We start from the raw sequence: 20,187 nt of genomic DNA, 5'->3' as shown, positions 1-20,187 counted from the left end.
ACAGCAATAGCATTACATTAGAACTGCATTAGTAATCTGTTACATCTCTGAACGTTAATAGCCTACTATTATCGTTATTTTATGTATCCCAATGGGGCACTGACACACAGACATAGACTATGGTTATAAAAGAGGGTGCACAAAAAATATTATGTGGCACGACCCATGTAAGGGGGGCCTTGCTTGGAATCTACCAGTATATGGAGGGCCTTGTCATGGTAGAGTTTGGAAACCCCTGGTCTAACCCATTGGTTCCCAACCAGGAGTACGTACGTGGAAAAATGTAATTGTAATAAATTAATGCAACATAGCAACATTGTGTCTGTCAGTGGAAGAGATGTAGAGCATAGTCAGTGGGTACTCATGGTCAGGGAAGCTGATAGGGGAGACAAAGGTGTCAGTTGTCCCGGGCCCAGGGAGAGAAGGGCCCCAAAATTGGGTTATCCTTACATTGTTTGGGGGCCCCTTTCAGAAAGTTTGTTCTGGGCCCGGCAACGTGGTCTCAGCTCACTCATGGTACGTATGAAAAAGGTGTAGGAGCAACGCAAGAGTAAAAGGTTTGGGAAATGCTAGCCTACATATGGACCTGAACTTTATGACACATCTTTGCCTCCTGGTGTCGCAATTAAACGGAGTAGATTGCTAGGTCATTGGTAGTTCTCGACAAGACTACCGTAAACGTTGCGACAGGCATGTGAGAAGCTTGCCAGGAATCTCCACTGTTTCCCGTTTTACGCACGGTCCAGACTGACGTTTCTGCGCTGTTCCAGTTATGATTGTTTTTCAAACAAAAATACCTACCTTAGGTTAAAACAAACGTCAGTTTCAGTTCATTCAAATTGATGGCTTATAGGATAGAATTATCCGAATGAGGTGATATGAAGTGAAATGGAGACGTTATGGGTGAGTTCCCTCTGGATGGACAGTTTCTCTAAGCTCTGGTTAGAATATCGATTAGTCATACGCGCTACACGTGCGTAATGGGCGAGAATAATGTAGTATCTTGGTCTGTTTTCAAGTGCTTAATGTTTACATCGATTAACTTCTACAAGCCCTCCCTCTGTGGCGGGCATGACGGCGTTGAAGTTATCGGGTGGGAAAGATCAAGGGTTCAAATTTGGAGATCAAGATCATCCCTGACGTTTTCGAGTAAAGTTATTCCACTGGCAACCCAACATCAACCGCTGGAACATTGTAGACTTTGAAATGAAAATAATGTGAAACAAGGTAGGTTATCAGTTGTTCTTATTTGGTTTTATTTAGCCACGGCAAAGGTGATTTGTCGGTTTCTGCAATGTATCTCACATTTTTGTTTTTCTTCCAGGGTAATTATGGCGCGGTCTGCACTGGCGCGGTCTGCACTTCTTTGCCTCTTGTGTCTTTCAGGTGAGAGAATGAAATCAAACTGCGAAAAGATGGGCATACTTCTTTGTACATAACCAGATAAATACATTCAGGATTTCATTCATAAGATGGTTTCAGTATAAAAAGAAGACAATCCGCACACTTCAGGTCTATTTTTGTGCAAAGAAGCTTTACTTGACTTGCAAGCTTTCGGTCCTTAGACCTTCATCAGGCAGATTATTCATAAGATGGTGAAAATAAAAACACTGTGGTGTCTTCGCTGGTTTGCCCGTTGACAGTGACTTGGAGCGCATCTGGCAGGGATTGCCTAGATCCTGGGAAAACTACCAAGGAACACGGTAAGAAAATGTACAATGTAATATAAAAGATACACCGTAGGGATATTTGTAAATAGGTTAATGATCATATTTCACTGTGATGAAATATGAATGTTTATCATTAAATAAGCAAGATTAGACTCAATTAATAATAATGCACTGGCCTATATTTATTTGTTCATTTGTTTTTGAGCAGCATTCCATGATCCAGAGATGGACACATCGCCTTGGCACTCGACCAATATAAGTTGTATTTCAGACTTAAGCCTACCCGGTCATTTTACCTGTGCTTGGAAATCGTCGCACAAGTCTAATGATACTTATTCAATCACGGTGACCAGGTAAATGGACTACTCCTTGGTTAACTTGGCTACCCTCAGCAACAAGAAGTTTATTGAAGTGTACCAGTCAGCTGCTTTTTTGCAGCCTGCTTGAGTAGCCTATACTGAGTATACTGCTTTTGACTTTTAATGTTTTATATTTCTAGTGATGCAAAGTAGGCTAGGCTATACTAATTAAGGCCTACTTCTTCGGACTGAATCAGAACATTTAAAGTAGGCCTAAATGAATGTATAGCCTACTATAGTTCTTGGGCTATACAGAACTAAGACTTACTTTTTATTTATTGAGAATACTATACGTATAATTATATTAGCTTACTATACTGCCTATTTATATTCTTATAGGCCTATTATATTATTATTGTTGTATACTTCAAGTGCCTATATTAGTATTGTCTATATTAGCCTATAGTATCCTATACTTCAAGTATACGGTCAGTAGGTCTACGTATACGTAGCACCTTAATGCATGCTGTAATAATCATTGAAAAGTTAACTACCATAGTACTACACTACTACTATGACAGTGTACAGGGCCTTTAGTAATGCACCACAACTTAGTCATTGCCATTCTTGTAACAGCAAATGTATAATGCCATGTCTAAACAGGATAAACAGGGGTGGGTTTTTTTTTTCAATTTGGGCCATAATTCTCATGTGAACCACACTATACAACTATATGAGGTCACTTGTGTCTCTCTTAACATTATATTTAGCTTGAAAGCCCAGATATTTAATAAAACTTTGAATTTTGGCCGTAATGGAATTAGCACTAATCTATTGAAATGGATATATTTTAAAAATCACTGATTTAGCGCATGCAAATCAATGCCCTGGCGAGTCTCGTTCTATGTCTTTTTATGGGTATCGCACAACCTAATTTCTCTGGGAAGGCTCTAAACCACTCAGTTGCAAAAATATGCCGTTTTTCTTTTAAGTATACTATAGTTAATATACTTATACTTAATATACTATACTATATGTAGTTGGAAATACATAGGTAGTTGGCAGCTTAGGATAGTATAGTAGTATACAGTTAGTATGGTGTACTAAAAGAATACTAAACTAATAGGCACTTGAAATACATATTCCTAGTATACTTAAGTGTAGGCCTACTGTACGTAGCCCCATAGTGCACGCCATACCACCCGTGGCACGCTGTAAAAGTCATTGAAAAGTTAACTACCATAGTACTACATTATGATTTGACACAGGGCCTTGGTCATTGGACACTATGACTTGGTCATTGCCATTCTGGTAACAGCAAACGCTGTGTATTAACGGGTTAACATAATGTACTTAAAGTATAGGCCTAGGCCTACTACTTTTTGCTAAGCCTATATGTACGTTGCCATTGATGTTACCTTCAGCGTTAAAGGTACACTGTGCAAGATTTTTAGTTGTTTATTATTTCCAGAATTCATGCTACCCATTCACTAATGTTACCTTTTTCATGAATACTTACCACCACCATCAAATTCTAAGTATTCATTATGACTGGAAAAATTGCATTTTTCATACATGAAAGGGGGGATCTTCTCCATGGTCCGCCATTTTGAATTTCCAGAAATAGCCATTTTTAGCTGCAAAAATGACCTGGGCCATAATAGAAAATGTTAGTTTGTTACTTAGTAAACTTTCATGAAAAGATAAAATTTGGCAATAGGCAGCCCAGATTCAATGAGCAGCATAGTTGCAGTACCTTTTTTGACCATTTCCTGCACAGTGTACCTTTAAGTTCCCAAGACGTCTTTTCCTTTGCTAAACTCTATTTGGATTGACTGTATCATGTGTTGTTTTATTTTTCAGCAAGCAAAAAAGCGGGCGCATTAAAACCAAGAGTTATGAAACTGGAGATGTCTCCTGCGTGATGCATCTGCCGGGGATGGAGGACAATGTCACAGTAACCGTCAAGTCATCCAGTAATAAGACGTGGCAAATTAACTTCACCAACATGTTCACAACGGGTGAGTTGCAAACAAATGAAATGGCTTTGAAGTGGCCCAAAACACTATTCAAAACGCACCATGGACTTTATGCTCGTAGATTATACGTACAGACATGTAGTACACGGGATACATTGTGCACACAGATGGCATGCACATTTATGGGCAGTCATGGGTAAGCGGTTAGGGCGTCAGGCCCAAAGGTTGCTGGTTCAACTCCCGACCCGCCAGGTTGGTGGGGGGAGTAATGAACCAGTGCTCTCCCCCATCCTCCTCCATGAATGAGGTACCCTGAGCATGGTACCGTCCCACCGCACTGCTCCCTTGGGGCGACATTGAGGGCTGCCCTCTTGCACGGGTGAGGCATAAATGCAATTTCTTTGTGCGCAGTGTACAATGTTCACTTGTGTGCTGTGGAGTGCTGTATGACAATGGGAGTTGGAGTTTCGCAATGGCCGTTCACTTTTCACTCTCACATTGTTTTAACCTGTGGAACCTGTCAATGACACGGCAGTTTGATAGGCACACCAACTGAACTAAAAGAATGTAGTTCAATTGGAACAGGCCTGTCGCCTGAGGAGGTCTATTTATTTTGCCATAATGCCAGAAGTCAAACCTGACAGAGGCAGGCTAGTCCTACAATAATAGTGAGGAAAGGAGGTCACTTGCACTCTAGCTTTCTTGGTGCTCACAGTCTGGGACCGTATTCAGTGTAGATCAAGCTGGTCCACTTCAAAGGAGACAGGGCCAAGGATGACTGGAGCACACAGGATACGTTTTTCTGTTTTTATTAACGTATCCTGTGTGCTCCAGTCATCCTTGGCCCAGTCTCCTTTGAAGTGGACCAGCTTGACCTACAATATTAGTGTTTGTGCCCGTGCTCATCATAGTCTAACTTAGTGGTTCCTAAACCGGAGGTTCCGTGTCCCAAAGTGGGTCGTGGAGGTAGGCTACTGCAGGGGGGGTCATCTCGACTCGGACAGAATGGACTGTTTGCATAAAGCCTTGAATATATGTTTTTATAACCTTTCCATACATTGTTAGTAACAATATTCACTTCAATGGGTAATACATGCATTTACCTTTGCTGTGATTTACAAAGTTTAGCAAAAAAGATGTTTTTGCATTTGGAAAATGGGTGGTGGTCTGTGTGTGTGTGTGTGTGTGTGTGTGTGTGTGTGTGTGTGTGTGTGTTCTTGGGTCCAAAAGGACCACTGGTCTAAGTAATGTAAATACTTAGCTAAACCACCAGTTCTAGGTACTGATTGGGTTTATGTGGTTCATTATAATAAAAAAAAACAACAATGCGTTGGACAATATCAAAACAGCTGTTTTCATTGCTGTTTTACTGCAATAGTAGCTACGGTCTTGAGACACTAGCAACATTTTGGGCAGTGTTATTGAGTAATGTTGCTGGCCAATAGTGCCAGGATCCTTTTCCTTTGACATATGACCTAATCTTCGTAGTGTCTGTCTGTCTCCTTCAGCAGTACAATTCAACATTTAGCAGCATCGTCTTTATTGGAGACAGGACAGTGAAGAAGGTGACAGGAGAGTAATGGGAGAGAGTAGGGGGAGGATCGGGAAATGACCTCAGGCAGGATTTGAACTCCAGCTTAATGGTAGCCTACGGCGCCTTAGCCCTCTTAAAGGGTAACTTCAGTCAATTTCAACATGCAGTTGTAATGCTCACACTACGCTGGACTTGTCAGTACCTGAGTTTTTTTTTCCCTTCTTCAGCCTTTTCCAAGATCCTGGTCATTGCAATGGGGGCAGCGGTTTGTTTACATTTCAAAAAAATTTTTTTTATTTATTTATTCCCAAAAACATCCAAAAGGTTATGCAATATCAGCAGACAACTAGCAAACAGCGGTATCTTTTGATAAAATATTTGGAGTAGGCCTATGTTCATTAAAAAAAAAAAATGTAAGCAAACGCTGTCCCCATTAGAATAGCTCATATCTCGGAAAGGGCTGAGCCCGAAAAATGTGGCATCACAGGGCACTGACAAGTCAAGGGTAGCGTGAGCAATACAACAGCATATTGAAATTGACTGACGTGGTCCTTTAAGGGTCGCCAAGTCCCTCTTTGCCTGCTGGGCCCCCAAATACATTGAAACCACCTTGATCCTAGCAGTGTTTGTCTCCTCTGGCAATACATTTTCTGCTATCTAATCGACTGTTGCCCATTTTTTGTTGTTGCCCTGTATCTCTCGCATTGCTAGTCAGCTAAACGTTGTTGCCCTGTGTAACAAAACCTCCAAAAAGCTCCCCCGTGTCTCTTTACCCCCTCACAGCTCACGAAATTTATGTGATAAACCGGATGCACTGTGTAAACATGTCAAGTCTAGTTTATTCTGAAAACAAAGCTCAAACACAGCTGAAAAAGTGCTGGACGAGCAGTTGGAACAATTTTGTAGCAATGGCTAGAAAAACCCTCACATTAGATTAAAGATATTCACATTGGCTACGTTTACATGGCTTTTTCAATTCCGAGTCCATAATTCATAATGAAATAGTTTGGTCGAGTTTCATTTGATCGTTCATTTAATTCCGATTTCTGAAGTGTTAACATGACGTTTTCAAAGCGGAATTAACCTTAATTCAGAATTAAAGTGAGTTAATTCGGAATTAAATGTCTCGTATAAACGTAGTGAGTGTAATGAAAGCCAGGATAAGTCAGCATAACACAGGGTTGAAAGGAAAGGAGAGGCGAGGATGCCAAGCCTACTGTATGTGCAGTGAAGGAAGGGTAGCCCGTGCTGTGTGTCCCAGGTTTATATTTAACTGTGCATGTTTTCACCTGTAGTGGTGTGCTCTTTGGGCATGCTAAGTTTGCTGATGTGTGCTCAAATTGAGCAATCTCATGGAGCTAGTCACAGATGCTGGCTACATTTTAGGTCATGTGTTTTTCCATCTCTTCCGATGTATCAATTGTATCCTTCCGATCATAAATGTCCTCACTTATTCGGGGGTGAAATTAGGTCAGGGTTGCCCTGGACTGAGTTCCAACATATAAACTCATACTGTGTCGTGACCAGGGCAGGAATTTCGTTGAAGGCCATGAGAGCCATGGCCCTCGTGTCCTCCCACTTTGGCCTTGTGCCCTTGAAAAAAATATCTGACATAAGGCCACAGTGGCATATCAGAAGAAAGCAGCAAAGCACCTTTTCCCCACACCATTCAGCAATGAATCTATTGATGCTGAATGCTGAGTATACGCTGCATTGAGCTAAGGTGCCTGGAGCGACATAGATGCAGCATTCAGGCTCATGAGATATTTTTTAATTAAAAATCTGGGTATGTATGTTAGAGCTGAATCAACGCATTCTAGTGCAAGAGGAGGGGTCTTGGCTTTTAAATGCATGTTTTAATGTGCTTCGGAGGCTGAGATATTTAGGTTTTTATAGACTGAGGGCACCCTTTCCCAAAAAGGGCTTAGACATTTAGCAGGCGTTCTTTTGCATGTGTCCTAGGCTAAAATGGGTTCAACCTGAATCTTTAACCAGAGACCCTCACGTACAGAAGAAGACCCAAATTTAACCTCTGCTTACAGTAGGTATTCCCTTATCCATGGACACTTAGAAATCATTTGTTACCTGCATAGGGGAAAATAAACTAGATATTTTGGATGTCTTGTGGGTCTTTGGCAATTTTTCTTTTACTAACTGATGTCAGGTGGTACAAACACAGCTAAAGGCCATGTATTAATGAATAATTTCTAATGAATATGCAAGCGATGAATATGCTTCTGACTTGTTCTCGTAAAACAATAGTGCCATTAGCTGTGGTTTCACCACCCTGATGTCATCTTCTAAAAAAAACCCATCAACTACCCTTGTAACAATACAAGACGTCTTAAGGTCTCAAAGTCCCAATTGCTAGCACTGTACTTCTGAGTCATTAAATTTGCATGTTCTTGGAAAGATGTGTAAGATGGATCGATAAAAACAAGTTTCCTGCTTTGCTTTCCGGCTCATTATAATCCACTTACAGGCCACTGTACTGCTTCTGAGTGCTGATTACAAATGAATTCCCTTTCTTACACCAACTGAGGTTCTCAACCCAAGACCGATCAGGATGACTCATGCAAACAAATGCATGACGCATTGTGTACATATTGAGTCATTTCACGTGAAATCAGACACTTTGGGACCCGACCAAACACCCCATTTTCAGGTGTTGTTTGTGACCTTACAGGCTATGTTTAGACAAGAAACCGGCCATTTTAAAATATTAGTTTTTTAGATATTCCATTTTTAATTTTTCAATGTATCATAATTATTATTCTGAGGGTTGTTGTATTCCAAGCTGATTGTGTAATATGTAGAAAGAGCTTTCAAACACCACAGACATCTTTTTGTGACTAACACTGACTGATATAATCAAGGCTGAATGTATAGTGTCCTACCCTCATTTGTAAACCTTAGCTAGTATAGTCTGTTTCTCCCTTAATATTCATGTCAGATTCAAACCAATGCAGTTCTGGGGTGCTACCTTGCTACTAAAAAGGCACACCAAGTATGATTGAAATCCGTGTCGGTCGGGTCCCAAAGTGTCTGATTTCATGTGAAATGACCCTATTGACTGTGTGTGTGTTTGTGTGTGTGCCCTCTTACTACAATATGACGTGCAAATGTATTTTACCGTTTTTACCATATTTATCCGTTTGTCTTCATAGTGAAATATGGGCGGCCACAGTTGAGTGCCGAGGCCTATGCCGAGGGAATCAAAGCGAAGTGGACTGTTCCAGATAGGGCCCCATCAACATTATTAACATGTGAACTTCAAGACATCCAAGAACCTTCTAACATAACGGTAAGACAAGGTGATGCAAACAGATGAATGATAAATAAATACCTTATTATCGGCCCTGTAAACCGCTTTTTTCCTCATACTTTGAACCCTGCCGCTTGTACCATGATGCAGTTAATGCATGGATTATTACGTTTGAGAAACACAAAGAAAAGGATTTAGCTCCAGAGGGAATGTTTTGCATATATCCCATGTTACAATGAGGGCACCTGGGGCTTGGCTGAAGGGCGCCCTACGAACTGTATGTAATTATTGTTTTCTTGTTGATTTGAGTTGATGCAGTTAATATTCGGGTGCATTTTATATTATCATTATATGTATTGTATATTATATATTATATGTATATATACAGTGAGTCCAATATGTATTTGATCCCTTGCTGATTTTGCCGGTTTGCCCACTAATAAAGACATGATCAGTCTATAAATTTATGATAATATGTATTCAAACATGGAGAGACAGAATATCAAAAAGAAATTCCAGAAAATAACTTAAAATAATATATTTTAATTTATTTGTATTTAATTTAGGCCAATAAGTATTTGACCCCTCTAGCTAAAGAGGATAAAGTGCTTTGTGGCAAAGCACTAGTTGTCTAGCACTGAGGTTAGATGCTTCTTTTAGTTAATGACAATGTTTGTGCATATAGTAGAAAATATTTTTTGCCCATTTTTCTTTGCACATTATCTCTAAAACATTAATAGTTTGTGGCTGTAGTTTGGCAAATGGGAGGTTCAGTCCTCTCCATAGAATTACTATAGGGTTAATATTTGGAGACTGTCTAGGCCACTTCACGACTTTAATATGCTTCTTATTGAGCCACTCCTTTGTTGCATTGACTGTATGTTGTGTATTATTGTCATGTTGGGAGATCCAAAAATGGCCCACCCTTCAGTGTAGTGGTGGAGGGAAGGACGTTTGCACTCAGGATTGCACATTACATGTCTCCCTCCATCCATTCATTGACGATGCGAAGTTGTCCTGTGCCTTGGCCAGACAAACACCCTCAAACCATAATGATACCACTTTTATGCATGATGGTGAGGAGGGTGTTCTTGGGGTCATAGACAGCAGTACTCTTTCTCAAAACACATTGAATTGTGATAATGCCAAACAGCTTGATTTTGGTTTCATCTGACTACAGCACCTCCTTATCATATCCTAAACCAGTCTGATGTCTGTTGGCAAACCTCAAGTGGGACTGCGCAGGTTCCTTCTGAAGTAGAGGTACCATGTGTGCACTACAGGATTTTAAACCTCTGTGGTATTAAGTGCTACCAGTAGTTTTATCAGTGATTTTGGTCCCAGTAGCTTTGATATCATTGCCTAGTTCATCCCGTACAGCTCTAGGGTGATTTCTTTCTGTTCTCATGATTATCAAATCCCTACAAAAGGTCAAATATTGTATAGAACCCCTGACAGGCTGATGGATAGTCATTTTGTATTCCTCACATTTTGGAAGAAATGCGTCAACAGCTGGGTCATTAATACCCAGTCTCTTTCTTGTGGCTTTGCAGTCCATTTAATCTTTGTTCAGGTCTAAAATCGTGTCCCTGATATCATTTGACCACTCTTTGGTCTTTCCTATGCTGTAGAGGTTGGATTGTGACTGATTCACTCATACTATGGACTGATTCTGCTGATTCAATGTGTCTTTTATGCATGTTAGTATGTACAGGTGTCTTTAATTCAGATGACAAGTTGATCGGAAGTGCCCATCTGGTCTGTGGGCCCGGAACTGTAATCAGTTGGCAGGGGATCAAATACTTATTTTGCTCGATGAAATGGAAATAAATTAATATATATTCTCTTCAGTTAATTTCTGGATTTTCTTTTTGATATTCTGTCTCTCCATATCAGAATACATATTATCATAACATTTATTGACTGATCATGTCTTTTTTAGTAGGCAAACCAACAAAATCAGCAAGGGATCAAATACATATTGGACTCACTGTACACTCACTGGCAACTTAATTAGGTACACCTCTCTAGTGCTGGGTTGAACCCCCTTTTGCCCTTAGAAGAACTGCCTTAACTGCTTACAACAATACTCAGGTAGGCTGTGGCATTCCAACAAAGATCAATTGGTACTAAGCGGCCCAAATTGTGGCAATTAAAGAAAATATCCCTATGCCGTTAGACCACCAGCCTGAACCATTGATTGTTAGGCAGGGTAGATCAATGTTTTCATGTTGTTGATGCGCAATTCTGACCATTCCACCTGAGTGTTGGAGCAGAAACCAAGACTCATGAGACCAGGCAATATTTTTTCCGATCTTCTATTGTCGTTAATGGTGAGCCTATGCAAATTGTTGCCTCGTTTTCCTATTGTTAGCTAACAGGATTGGCACCCAATGTGGTTTCATGCTGCAGTAGCCCATCTGCCTCAAGATTTAATGTGCTGTGCGTTCATTCTCATTTGCATACCTTGGTTTTAACGAGTTGTTATTTGACTTAATGGTGCCTTTGTATCAGTTTGTATCATTTTCCATTTTCCTCTGACCTCTGGCATCAGCAAGGCATTTTTGCTCACATAACTGTCGCTCATTGTATGCTTGTTCTTTGTCAGACCATTCTCTGTAAACCCTAGAGATGGTAATGCGTGAGTATCTCAGTAGATCAGTAGTTTCTGAAATACTCAAACCAAGCCCTTCTGGCACCATCAGCCATGCCATGTTCAAAATAATTTCTTCCCCATTCAAATGCTCGGTTTGAACTGCATCGGATCATCTCGACCATGTGTACATGCATAAATGTATTCAGTTGCCTGATCATAAATTTGCGTCAATGAACAGTTGGAAAGGTGTGCCTAATAAATCGGCCGGTGGGTGTATTATACATATATGGGTGGTTGACACAACATGGCCTTTTTTGTCCATTATGTCAAAATTATGCTTCAGTTCCATCTTGTACTGTCTTTTGGTGTGACACATTTTCCACAAAAATGAAAACCTGAAATAACATTTCAGCCATAATTACCTTGAGAACGATATTGACATTTTTCATTAACAATGTCATTTTGACATTGAAATATATCCCCATTTTATTTATTAAATTTGATTTTCAGCTTGAAGCCGATTTTGGAGGATTGCATGTGCAGAAAGAAAGTGTAGTTCTACATCCTATTAAGATAGAGGACGTTCTGAAGAAACGATGAGCAAACTAAATACAAAAAAGTTATTGATAGTGTGCAGCCTTATGGTAGCCTATTTGCAGGGCTGATACTATCCAGACTCCATGCCTGATTTCAGGCTTGACAGAGTTTGCAAAAGTAAAAACATTGATAATAAAAGCCATTAGGTTATTCTTATCTCAGAAAGTGTTACAGGTTCAGGGTTTTCTTCTACTATCAGGCTTGAATAATGGTCATACACAGGCTATTAAATGTTTGAATAATGTGTCAAAATAGGCCTACGTTACGTCACTATGCAGTATCTTGTCGTCGTCATTAGAGCAGGGGGAAAAGTTCAGGCTCAGAATTTTTTTTCACTATCACCCCTGTATTTGTGCAATGTGCTGTTATATTGAAAACACTTTTTTCCTAGCAGATGAGTTTTGTCTCGGTCCATAGAGGAAAATCTAGGCTCAGCCATCGATCTGGCAGACACTATTTATTCACACTTATTTACTCATTCACTTTTGAAAGCAAAGGAAATGCAATAGATCACAGTGCCTTCTTATATTGCCTCACCCATATTAACCAAAATTTGAAATATTCATGTTTTCATTATATGGTATGACATCATGTAATTCGGAGTGACACTGGGAATTAAGGAAGTAATTAAGGCTTTTCAGGTTATGAATACTAAAATAATAAGTGTGACAGTTGGGGATCAGTGCCACCACATGATACAAACAAGTAAGTGCATTTTCTTTGGAGGACAAACTTTCTGGACAGCTGTGCTGTGTCTGCTGTGCTAACATAACATTTCTGACTCATTTACAAACATTTGTAAATGTGTTATCGGTTAATTGTTTTAAAGCATTTTAAAGCATAAAGCATTTTAAAGACAGGTATTCTAAAAATGTGTTAATATTCTTTGTGCTGTTTTTGTTTTGGCAGAGGGTGGTGAGTAATAATGTGACGTGTCCTCCGTGTTCCATACACTTGAACTTGACTGAGGTGAGGCCCTGTGCCACCCTAGCAGTGCGCTGTCACGACAGGACCCAGGGGGCCCCTTGGAGCAACTGGAGCCCTGCCGTCAAAACCTCCCTCCCAATAAGTGGTAAGAAGCGGCCTTTGTTCATTACATCACATTACATTTGGCAGGCGCTTTTATCTAAAGCGACTTACAATAGAGGACACAGTCATAGCATACATTTACAGATACAAAGTGTACAGGAAATATACAGAGCAATAAGTGCAGATAGTAATACCAACCCTGCTGGAAGCTGCAGGTGTTGTAGTATACTGTTGTTGTATCCAGAATGGCTAACTTAAGGTGTGTTAGAGAATAACACTTATTTCTGTGTCTATTTACTGTATATGTTTTAGATTTTATGTTACATGTGTCATCTACTTTGTCGCTTACAAGCTAAGGACACCCATCTCTCTCTTGAACTGCAAAGAACATTTTACCCACAGGTATCAAATAAAGACAGTGAACTGATATAAACATCTCTGATATTATATCACATTGTGTATACAAATGGAAAATGTAGTAGATGTGTTTACTTCAAGATATTTATTTATTTATTTTACTTTGATATATATACTTATTGCTTTGCATGGTTTCACTGAAATTCATTTTGCATCTCTGAGCGAGACAGGACAGACACCTAACATCACAAGACATATTAAACATGTGCCATGCATGTGGAGCATTAGCACCATGCTGAAAAAAAACTGAACCTGGGACCTGGGACTAGTAGCCCAGTCACAGATAAAACATTATAGGCTTACACTTAGCTTCACTTGGAGACCCCTCTTCTCCATGCTGATGATCCTTGTTCCTCACATGAAATTGAAAGAGAAATAACAGTGAAAATAAACAAATAAAATAAACCAATTCATTCATTGGTTCATTAATGTGGAATTCATTGAAAACTTTAAAGATTTAAAAATATATACGGTTGTTGCCAGGATGGCTATGGATGTATGTCTGTAATATAGCTCACAGAACACAGCATGGTAAATGCAGTTGCATTTTACTTCACTTCCAACCACTTCAAGGGTTGTTTGGTGCCTGGTGACACTAGTTGGATATTAATAGCTCAGTAACTCAGTTTTTAAAAAAAAAAAAACAGAAACAGAAACAGCAACTTCTGTTTTTCTTCTTGCTTCATGGAGCCTCACTTTCCTGTTGTTACCCAATTCAAGGCTCCATTTCAGTGGACCTGTGGCGACAAGTGCTGAAGCCGGATAAGAACGGCCACAGAGAAGTGCTGCTCATGTGGAAGGTAAGGTTGATTGGATTTAAGCCAGCGTTCTGTACACACTGCGATTCCAATGAAGCACACACTCACGTCCGTTGTTTACTCCATCCGTCAACTCCTGTTCACTGATTGGCTGGGCTAGATTCCCTCTGTGAACTAAGAGCGAGGAGGACGGATCCTGTGTTACCATAAGATGATGTATTAAACGCAAAACAAGTAGCATCACTAACAGAACGGCTGGAAGTACAGGGGAAAGATGCATTTCAAATATTTATCTCAAGGGAAGTTGTAGAGCAAGTCTATTTCCAGGATTTGTTGCGGCATCGCTTAAGGTGATGATGATACACAGGGCATCTTTTTTGAGAAATGGTCCGAGGCAACAAGATTGGCTCCTAATTTTCTCGCAAGATGAGCAACCTGTTGGCCTATTAGGAAAAATCCAGTGCCACATATTCTAAAAAAATGTGCAGATCCGAATTGGTTCATTTCATAGACTGTATATAATAAACGGACAAAGCATTCGTGACGTCAGCCATAGACTTAAGCAGAGCTGAATGAAGCCAGTTTTTAAACAGTAGCGGGCTGCCATTTTAGCGCATTTTGGCATCGTGGTCAATCGCCCTGCTCACTACATTACACATTACTCTTAATTGACGCTTTTATCCAAAGCGACTTACAGTTATTTAGATACAGGGTATAACAGACCCTGGCGCATTGTGGGGTTGGGCGTCTTGCTCAAGGCTGGAGGCGCATAGCTTGAGGTGCAGGGAAGAGGTCTGGGTGGGATTCGAACGTGCAACCCTCTGACCTCAAGATACAGTAAGCTCCCAAACCATTAAGCCATGGCTGCCCATTCACGTAGACAGGCAATTTGTAGTATGTGGCACTGCCTTATAGCTTGGGGATCCGGGTTGCCCATCCCTGACAGACTAGTTTAGGCATGCAGTGTAGGGGCTGCCTAGTGCCTCCAGACCCTCTCTCCACTGTCCATTCACTGTCTATCCACCTGGTTTTCATGCTATTGCAAATACCAGCACAATGCTGTATAAACAGGCCGTCTGCCCATTGCACTATTGTGTAGCATCCTGCTTGGCAGGACTCCTGCTGGGCCCCTGCTGCACTCCTTATTTCCCCTCAGTATTGGAGGAGAAATCTGTCCAATGTCAACATGTGGTTTTGTTGCTCATACCCTTTACTTGTCAGAACAACTTAGAATGTTGTGACTGGCTTCGCATTACACTTAAATTAAATTGCCTTGTATTACATTTTTGGGTAAGAATCTATCAGCGTGGCACGTGTTGATGTGGCAATATTCGTCCTCTTTGCAAAAGCCCTCCAAATCTAGCAGATTGGGAATGCATCTCCTGTGCACAGTCCTCCTCAGATCACCCATAAAATAAATGTATTATTACTATTATTGTTGTTGTTGTTGTTGTTGTTGTTGTTGTTGTTGTTGTCTTCTGGTAAAGACCGTGGTTGACATGTAATCCTGCCATGGAATAAAACATCAAAGAGAGTGATTGCATTAAGTGTGCATTAGTAAGTGGGCAGGCTGCCATCTCTGAGTGCTCTTTTTTGGAGTATGTCAACTCAAGAAGTTTCAAACATTATACAACCAAACCCATGCCCCAACTAGCTGGCCAGCATCTCATAAAATGCCTGAACAATAAATGCAGTTCAGGGTAGTGTAAGCAAATACAAATGCATGTTCAAATTGGCTGGAACTTTCCTTTAATAGAGCATCTTCTACACTTAACTACAATACACTTCTAACTGTACTCTGCTCTCTTGTACTCTGCTCCACTCCACTAGGGCCCACCCCAGGCCTGTGGCGTTGATGAATTCCATGTTTTTGTTGACTCTGAACTCCGCAAGACATTGGAGGCTTCTGAGGAACACACCTCTGTTAGCCTCACTGCTGCAGCCCATGAGGTGACCCTCGCTTTGTTTAAAGATGGCAGGCTCATCACTGACAACGCGTCTGTGCTGATTCCAATGCTGGCTGAAGGTAAGACTGTAGTTCAAGGGTTCCTAACCTTTTCCAACCTGGGGGCCCACTTGAAATTTTCACAAATGTTTTTGGCCTACCTCTGACCCCTTAAACTATACAACTCACATAAATAATCAACAGCAACACACACACACAAATATTATGTTGATTTTTAGAAAACGCTTTCAAGGCCCACTTAAAATACCTCCAGGGCCCACCAGTGGGCCCCAGCCCCCAGTTTTTTGAGAATTACTGCTTTAGCATATTGTGTGAAAATCCTGTCAATGCAATTCTATGACCCGTTAAAACACGGCATTATACATTTTCTGTTACGAGAATGGCAATGACTGAGTCATAGTGCATTACTAAAGTCTCCCTGTTATGTCATAGTAGAGTAGTACTATGGTAATTAACCTTTCAATGACTATTACAGCGTGCCACTGGTGGTGCATTATGGGGTGATGGTTGTGTATGTTTATGCAACCTTGACAATTTACCCCCCCCCCCCATGTTTCTGCATTGCATTGTACAGGTTAATAGTTAAGTTAGGTTAAAGGTGGAAAAAAGCTGTGGTTTATTTGTCTTTCTCTCATTTTTTACATCATAAAAACCTGACATTTGAATAGGGACGTGTAAGACTTTTTATAGCCACTTGTAGATCACAACAAAAGAAAACTAATGGAATGCCTATCTTGCAAACAGACATCAATAGAATATTATTTCCAGTGTATGGTTTACCAGGGTGACACGCTCTTCTGAGTGTGCTTGCATTCCATTATATATGGGGTCAAAGACGCCTCTTGGGCTCAGACATCAGGTGGTGCAGTAACATCTAATGCCCATAAATGAATTAGTAATTGGTGGTTGTTATGTTGCACTGAATGCTCCTTAGATAGTTCACTAAAAGACAACCAAAAAAAGCCATACAATAGCGGCACTGGCTGTCGTTGCGCCACCCTGTCGTGTGCTACTGCTGAATCGTCACTGACCCTCACACTCTTCCCTTGCATATCTGGACATCCTGTTCCTTCTTAGTTGCACTATAGTCGATGCAGTAAGATTATTGTCTGTTTTGACATTTCCTGCCTGCAACATTTTCTATATCTCCATACAGTAGAGCAAGAGTTGCTTGTATGATTCGCATTGTACGTATACTGTATATGTGTGTTCCTGTCCTGTTAAAAAAAATGTACTGCCGGGAACTTTGCAGACATCCCATGTTCCAAAAACTCATTTCCGGGCGATGTTTATCATCTTTATCGAGAACCCCCACTCCTCACCCCCCACGAATTCAAAGCCTGCCCCCACACAAAAAGCTTATTGGCTCAGGTTCCAGAAAACACAGAATGAGTTGCGAGCGCATACAGTATGTTTGGTGGACTTAGGTGGGTGGTAGACTTGAGGGAGAAATAAAGACACAAACATTCAAATTTATTTGGAGATGTATTGCATATGTCAGAAGTGTTTTGCATTATGTTGTCAGGCAAACGTAGGACATACGGGACACAATTGACACATAAAACCTGATGAATAAATGTTGAGTCTGTGCGGCAGATGAGGCAACGGATTGATTGAGGAGCTGTTTGGCATTTGTTGGCTGCTGGCTTTATCCTCTGCCAAGCAGCTATGCTGGGGTTCGCTGGTTGCTGGGGCAGCAGCAGTAATGAGTGAAGGATGTTGCATGAATGATGCTTGAGTTATCTTGCATACCCAGCTCTCGCTCACATTATCAAAAGGCACTCCCTCCCATAGTCTAAAATACACAGGATATGTTATTCGACTCGCAGCCATCAGGGAGACACTGTCAAGACCAGGGAGACTCCCTGAATTACTGGGAGACTTGGGATGTCTGCATGTGGACATGTTGTTCCCTCTGATTTCCACTGCAGCAGATATTGTAAGATAATGGTCTATTTTGACATTTCCTGCTTGCATCATATTCTATATCTCCATCCTGCCACCATACAGCAGTAGGGCAAGTTGCTTGTGTGATTAACATGTATTCACATTGTACCGTACGTATATGTGTGGTGCTGTCCTATTTAAAAAATAACTGCTCTTCGTCTCAGGCCATTCCGGCATACAATGTACAGGTCTCACCCTGTCCTCTTTGTAGCCTTTGTTACCTGGTCCACCAGATGGAGTTGGGTCAGTTATTGCAATTACCCTGTCTGTCTGTCTGTCTGTCTGTCTGTCTGTCTGTCTGTCTGTCTGTCGGTCTGTTGGTCTGTCTGTCTGTCTCTCTCAGAAACTATAACACCAACAGTGTTTCCGTGATCACCAAGGAGTGCAGCTTCACTTGTTTCTTCAAAGAAGGTGCTCTTTGCCTCAAGGAAATTAGTTACTCAGAAAAATGGTCAAGTCTGACTTCTGTTGTTGCTGATGTTAAAGCCTTATAAAAAAGAGGAAAAAATCCGCTTCAACCACGGTTTTTATGCTCCCATTTGTTATTTCATTTTTCCGGAAAAATAAAATAACAAATGGGAGCATAAAAACCCTGGTTGAAGCGGACTTTTTCCTCTTTTTTTATCTGATCATTTGCTTGTCCTGCTCCCAGGTCAGACGTTTGGATGTGCAGACTTTAACTCAGTCTTTGATGTTAAAGCCTTACCAAAGTTTTCCAAAGAGACACACTACCCTGTCAGTCTGTCCGCCTGTCTGTCTGTCTGCCTGTGCTGTTTTGGGTCCATTCACACGTCCATTTACTGCAGCATTGGCCAAGGGAGCCAGAGATTCTTTAAGTATAGAGATATGCCAACATAATAGGTTTCTATGGGCACCTAACATGACCAGGTTCCGGTCTGCCTAAAGGGGCGTGTCATAATGCTCCTGGCATTGAATAGAACAGTCCTTAGGTCTGCCTTGGTCTGCCTAAAGGGGGATTTCCCCCCCAATAATAGAACCCGGAAACAATGGGCCAATGGAACCTCTCTCTCTCTACTCTCTCTGGCCAGGCTGGCTGCCCTCTCTGATTGCTCTTGTTGTGACTATCCAACAGCTGCCGGTCCTCCAGTCTCATCACCCACGGCGACCGTCAAACATGGCCAAGTGGTGGTGTCCTGGAGCACTCCGGATTCGCCGCGTTCGGCTGCCACCAGCTACGTGGTCATGCGCCGCGCCAACCAAAGCCACCACATGTGGCAGAAGACGGCGGACACAAGCATTTCCTTTTATGGTGAGTCTGTACCAGAGCTTCTGTGGGAGTTACGGTCCTTAACATTTGTCTGAACAACTAACAACTGAGATTTCTTGATTAGACTAATGATCAGGGGCAGGATGACTGGGCAATTGCCCGGGTCAGCATTTGCGAACTTTTGCCCCGATGCCATTAGTATGTCATTTCTGCACTGTAGCCATACTATTGCAATAACAACATGGTATGAGCGGTTTTAAGTTTTAGTTATAAGCAGGGGTTTTTTTGCCCATTTTGCTGTCTTTTTTCGTTAGCGGGCAGGGCCGCGATGGGGATCGCGGGGTCTCTCTCTCTCTCTCTCTCTCTCTCTCTCTCTCTCTCTCTCTCTCTCTCTCTCTCTCTCTCTCTCTGGTCAAGAATGATAGAATTGTTAGGGGAAAAGGCACAATCAATTTATGCTGCTGGGATTTCATTCTGTGGTGCTTCACCATATAAAGGCCGCACACTGATGTTAGCTGCGTTCGAAATTACACATCATGATAAATGGACATCTAGTTTGCACACTGTAAAAAATGCCTGTTGAAATTACGGCAAAAAAATGTCAAATTGCAACAGTCAGTGACCGTAAAATGTAAAACAGTTTATCTCTGTACTAAATATGGCAAGCCACTATTTAGTCAAAAAGCGCTACATAACTTTATTTTCGACAGGTGTCATATGTAGAAAATACTGGACTGTTCTCTGTAAACGAAGATATTGGAAAATACCGTTAAGTGAGATGAAGTAGTCAAGAAACGGTACATAACTTTATTTTTCACTGGTGTCAATATGTAGAAAATACTGAACTGTTCACTGAAAAGAAAATATTGGAAAATACCGTTAAGTGAAGATGAAGTAGTCAA

The 20,187-nt window shown here is 41.0% G+C and overlaps 1 protein-coding gene across 2 annotated transcripts in view; it reads left to right on the top strand.

Annotated features, from left to right (window-relative positions):
• The first annotated feature begins 716 nt into the window (after positions 1-716).
• LOC134458237 (interleukin-31 receptor subunit alpha-like) overlaps positions 717-20,187 on the top strand; it is a 34,642-nt gene continuing 15,171 nt past the window's right edge. Inside the window, exons 1-11 of one of the 2 annotated variants that reach the window (XM_063210428.1) lie at positions 717-903; positions 1,053-1,227; positions 1,325-1,386; positions 1,644-1,703; positions 1,879-2,023; positions 3,833-3,990; positions 8,650-8,786; positions 12,850-13,012; positions 14,119-14,186; positions 15,975-16,170; positions 19,151-19,327. In XM_063210428.1, coding sequence (XP_063066498.1) covers positions 1,332-1,386; positions 1,644-1,703; positions 1,879-2,023; positions 3,833-3,990; positions 8,650-8,786; positions 12,850-13,012; positions 14,119-14,186; positions 15,975-16,170; positions 19,151-19,327 — 1,159 coding nt within the window. In that variant the 5' untranslated portion in view covers positions 717-903; positions 1,053-1,227; positions 1,325-1,331. Of the gene's footprint in view, positions 904-1,052; positions 1,228-1,324; positions 1,387-1,643; positions 1,704-1,878; positions 2,024-3,832; positions 3,991-8,649; positions 8,787-12,849; positions 13,013-14,106; positions 14,187-15,974; positions 16,171-19,150; positions 19,328-20,187 lie in introns of both variants that reach the window. The other variant, XM_063210426.1, reaches the window with a different exon arrangement.

Source organism: Engraulis encrasicolus, chromosome 11, assembly GCF_034702125.1.
Source record: "Engraulis encrasicolus isolate BLACKSEA-1 chromosome 11, IST_EnEncr_1.0, whole genome shotgun sequence".
NCBI classification, from domain to species: Eukaryota; Metazoa; Chordata; class Actinopteri; order Clupeiformes; family Engraulidae; genus Engraulis; species Engraulis encrasicolus.
This window is presented reverse-complemented; position numbering and strand designations above follow the sequence as displayed.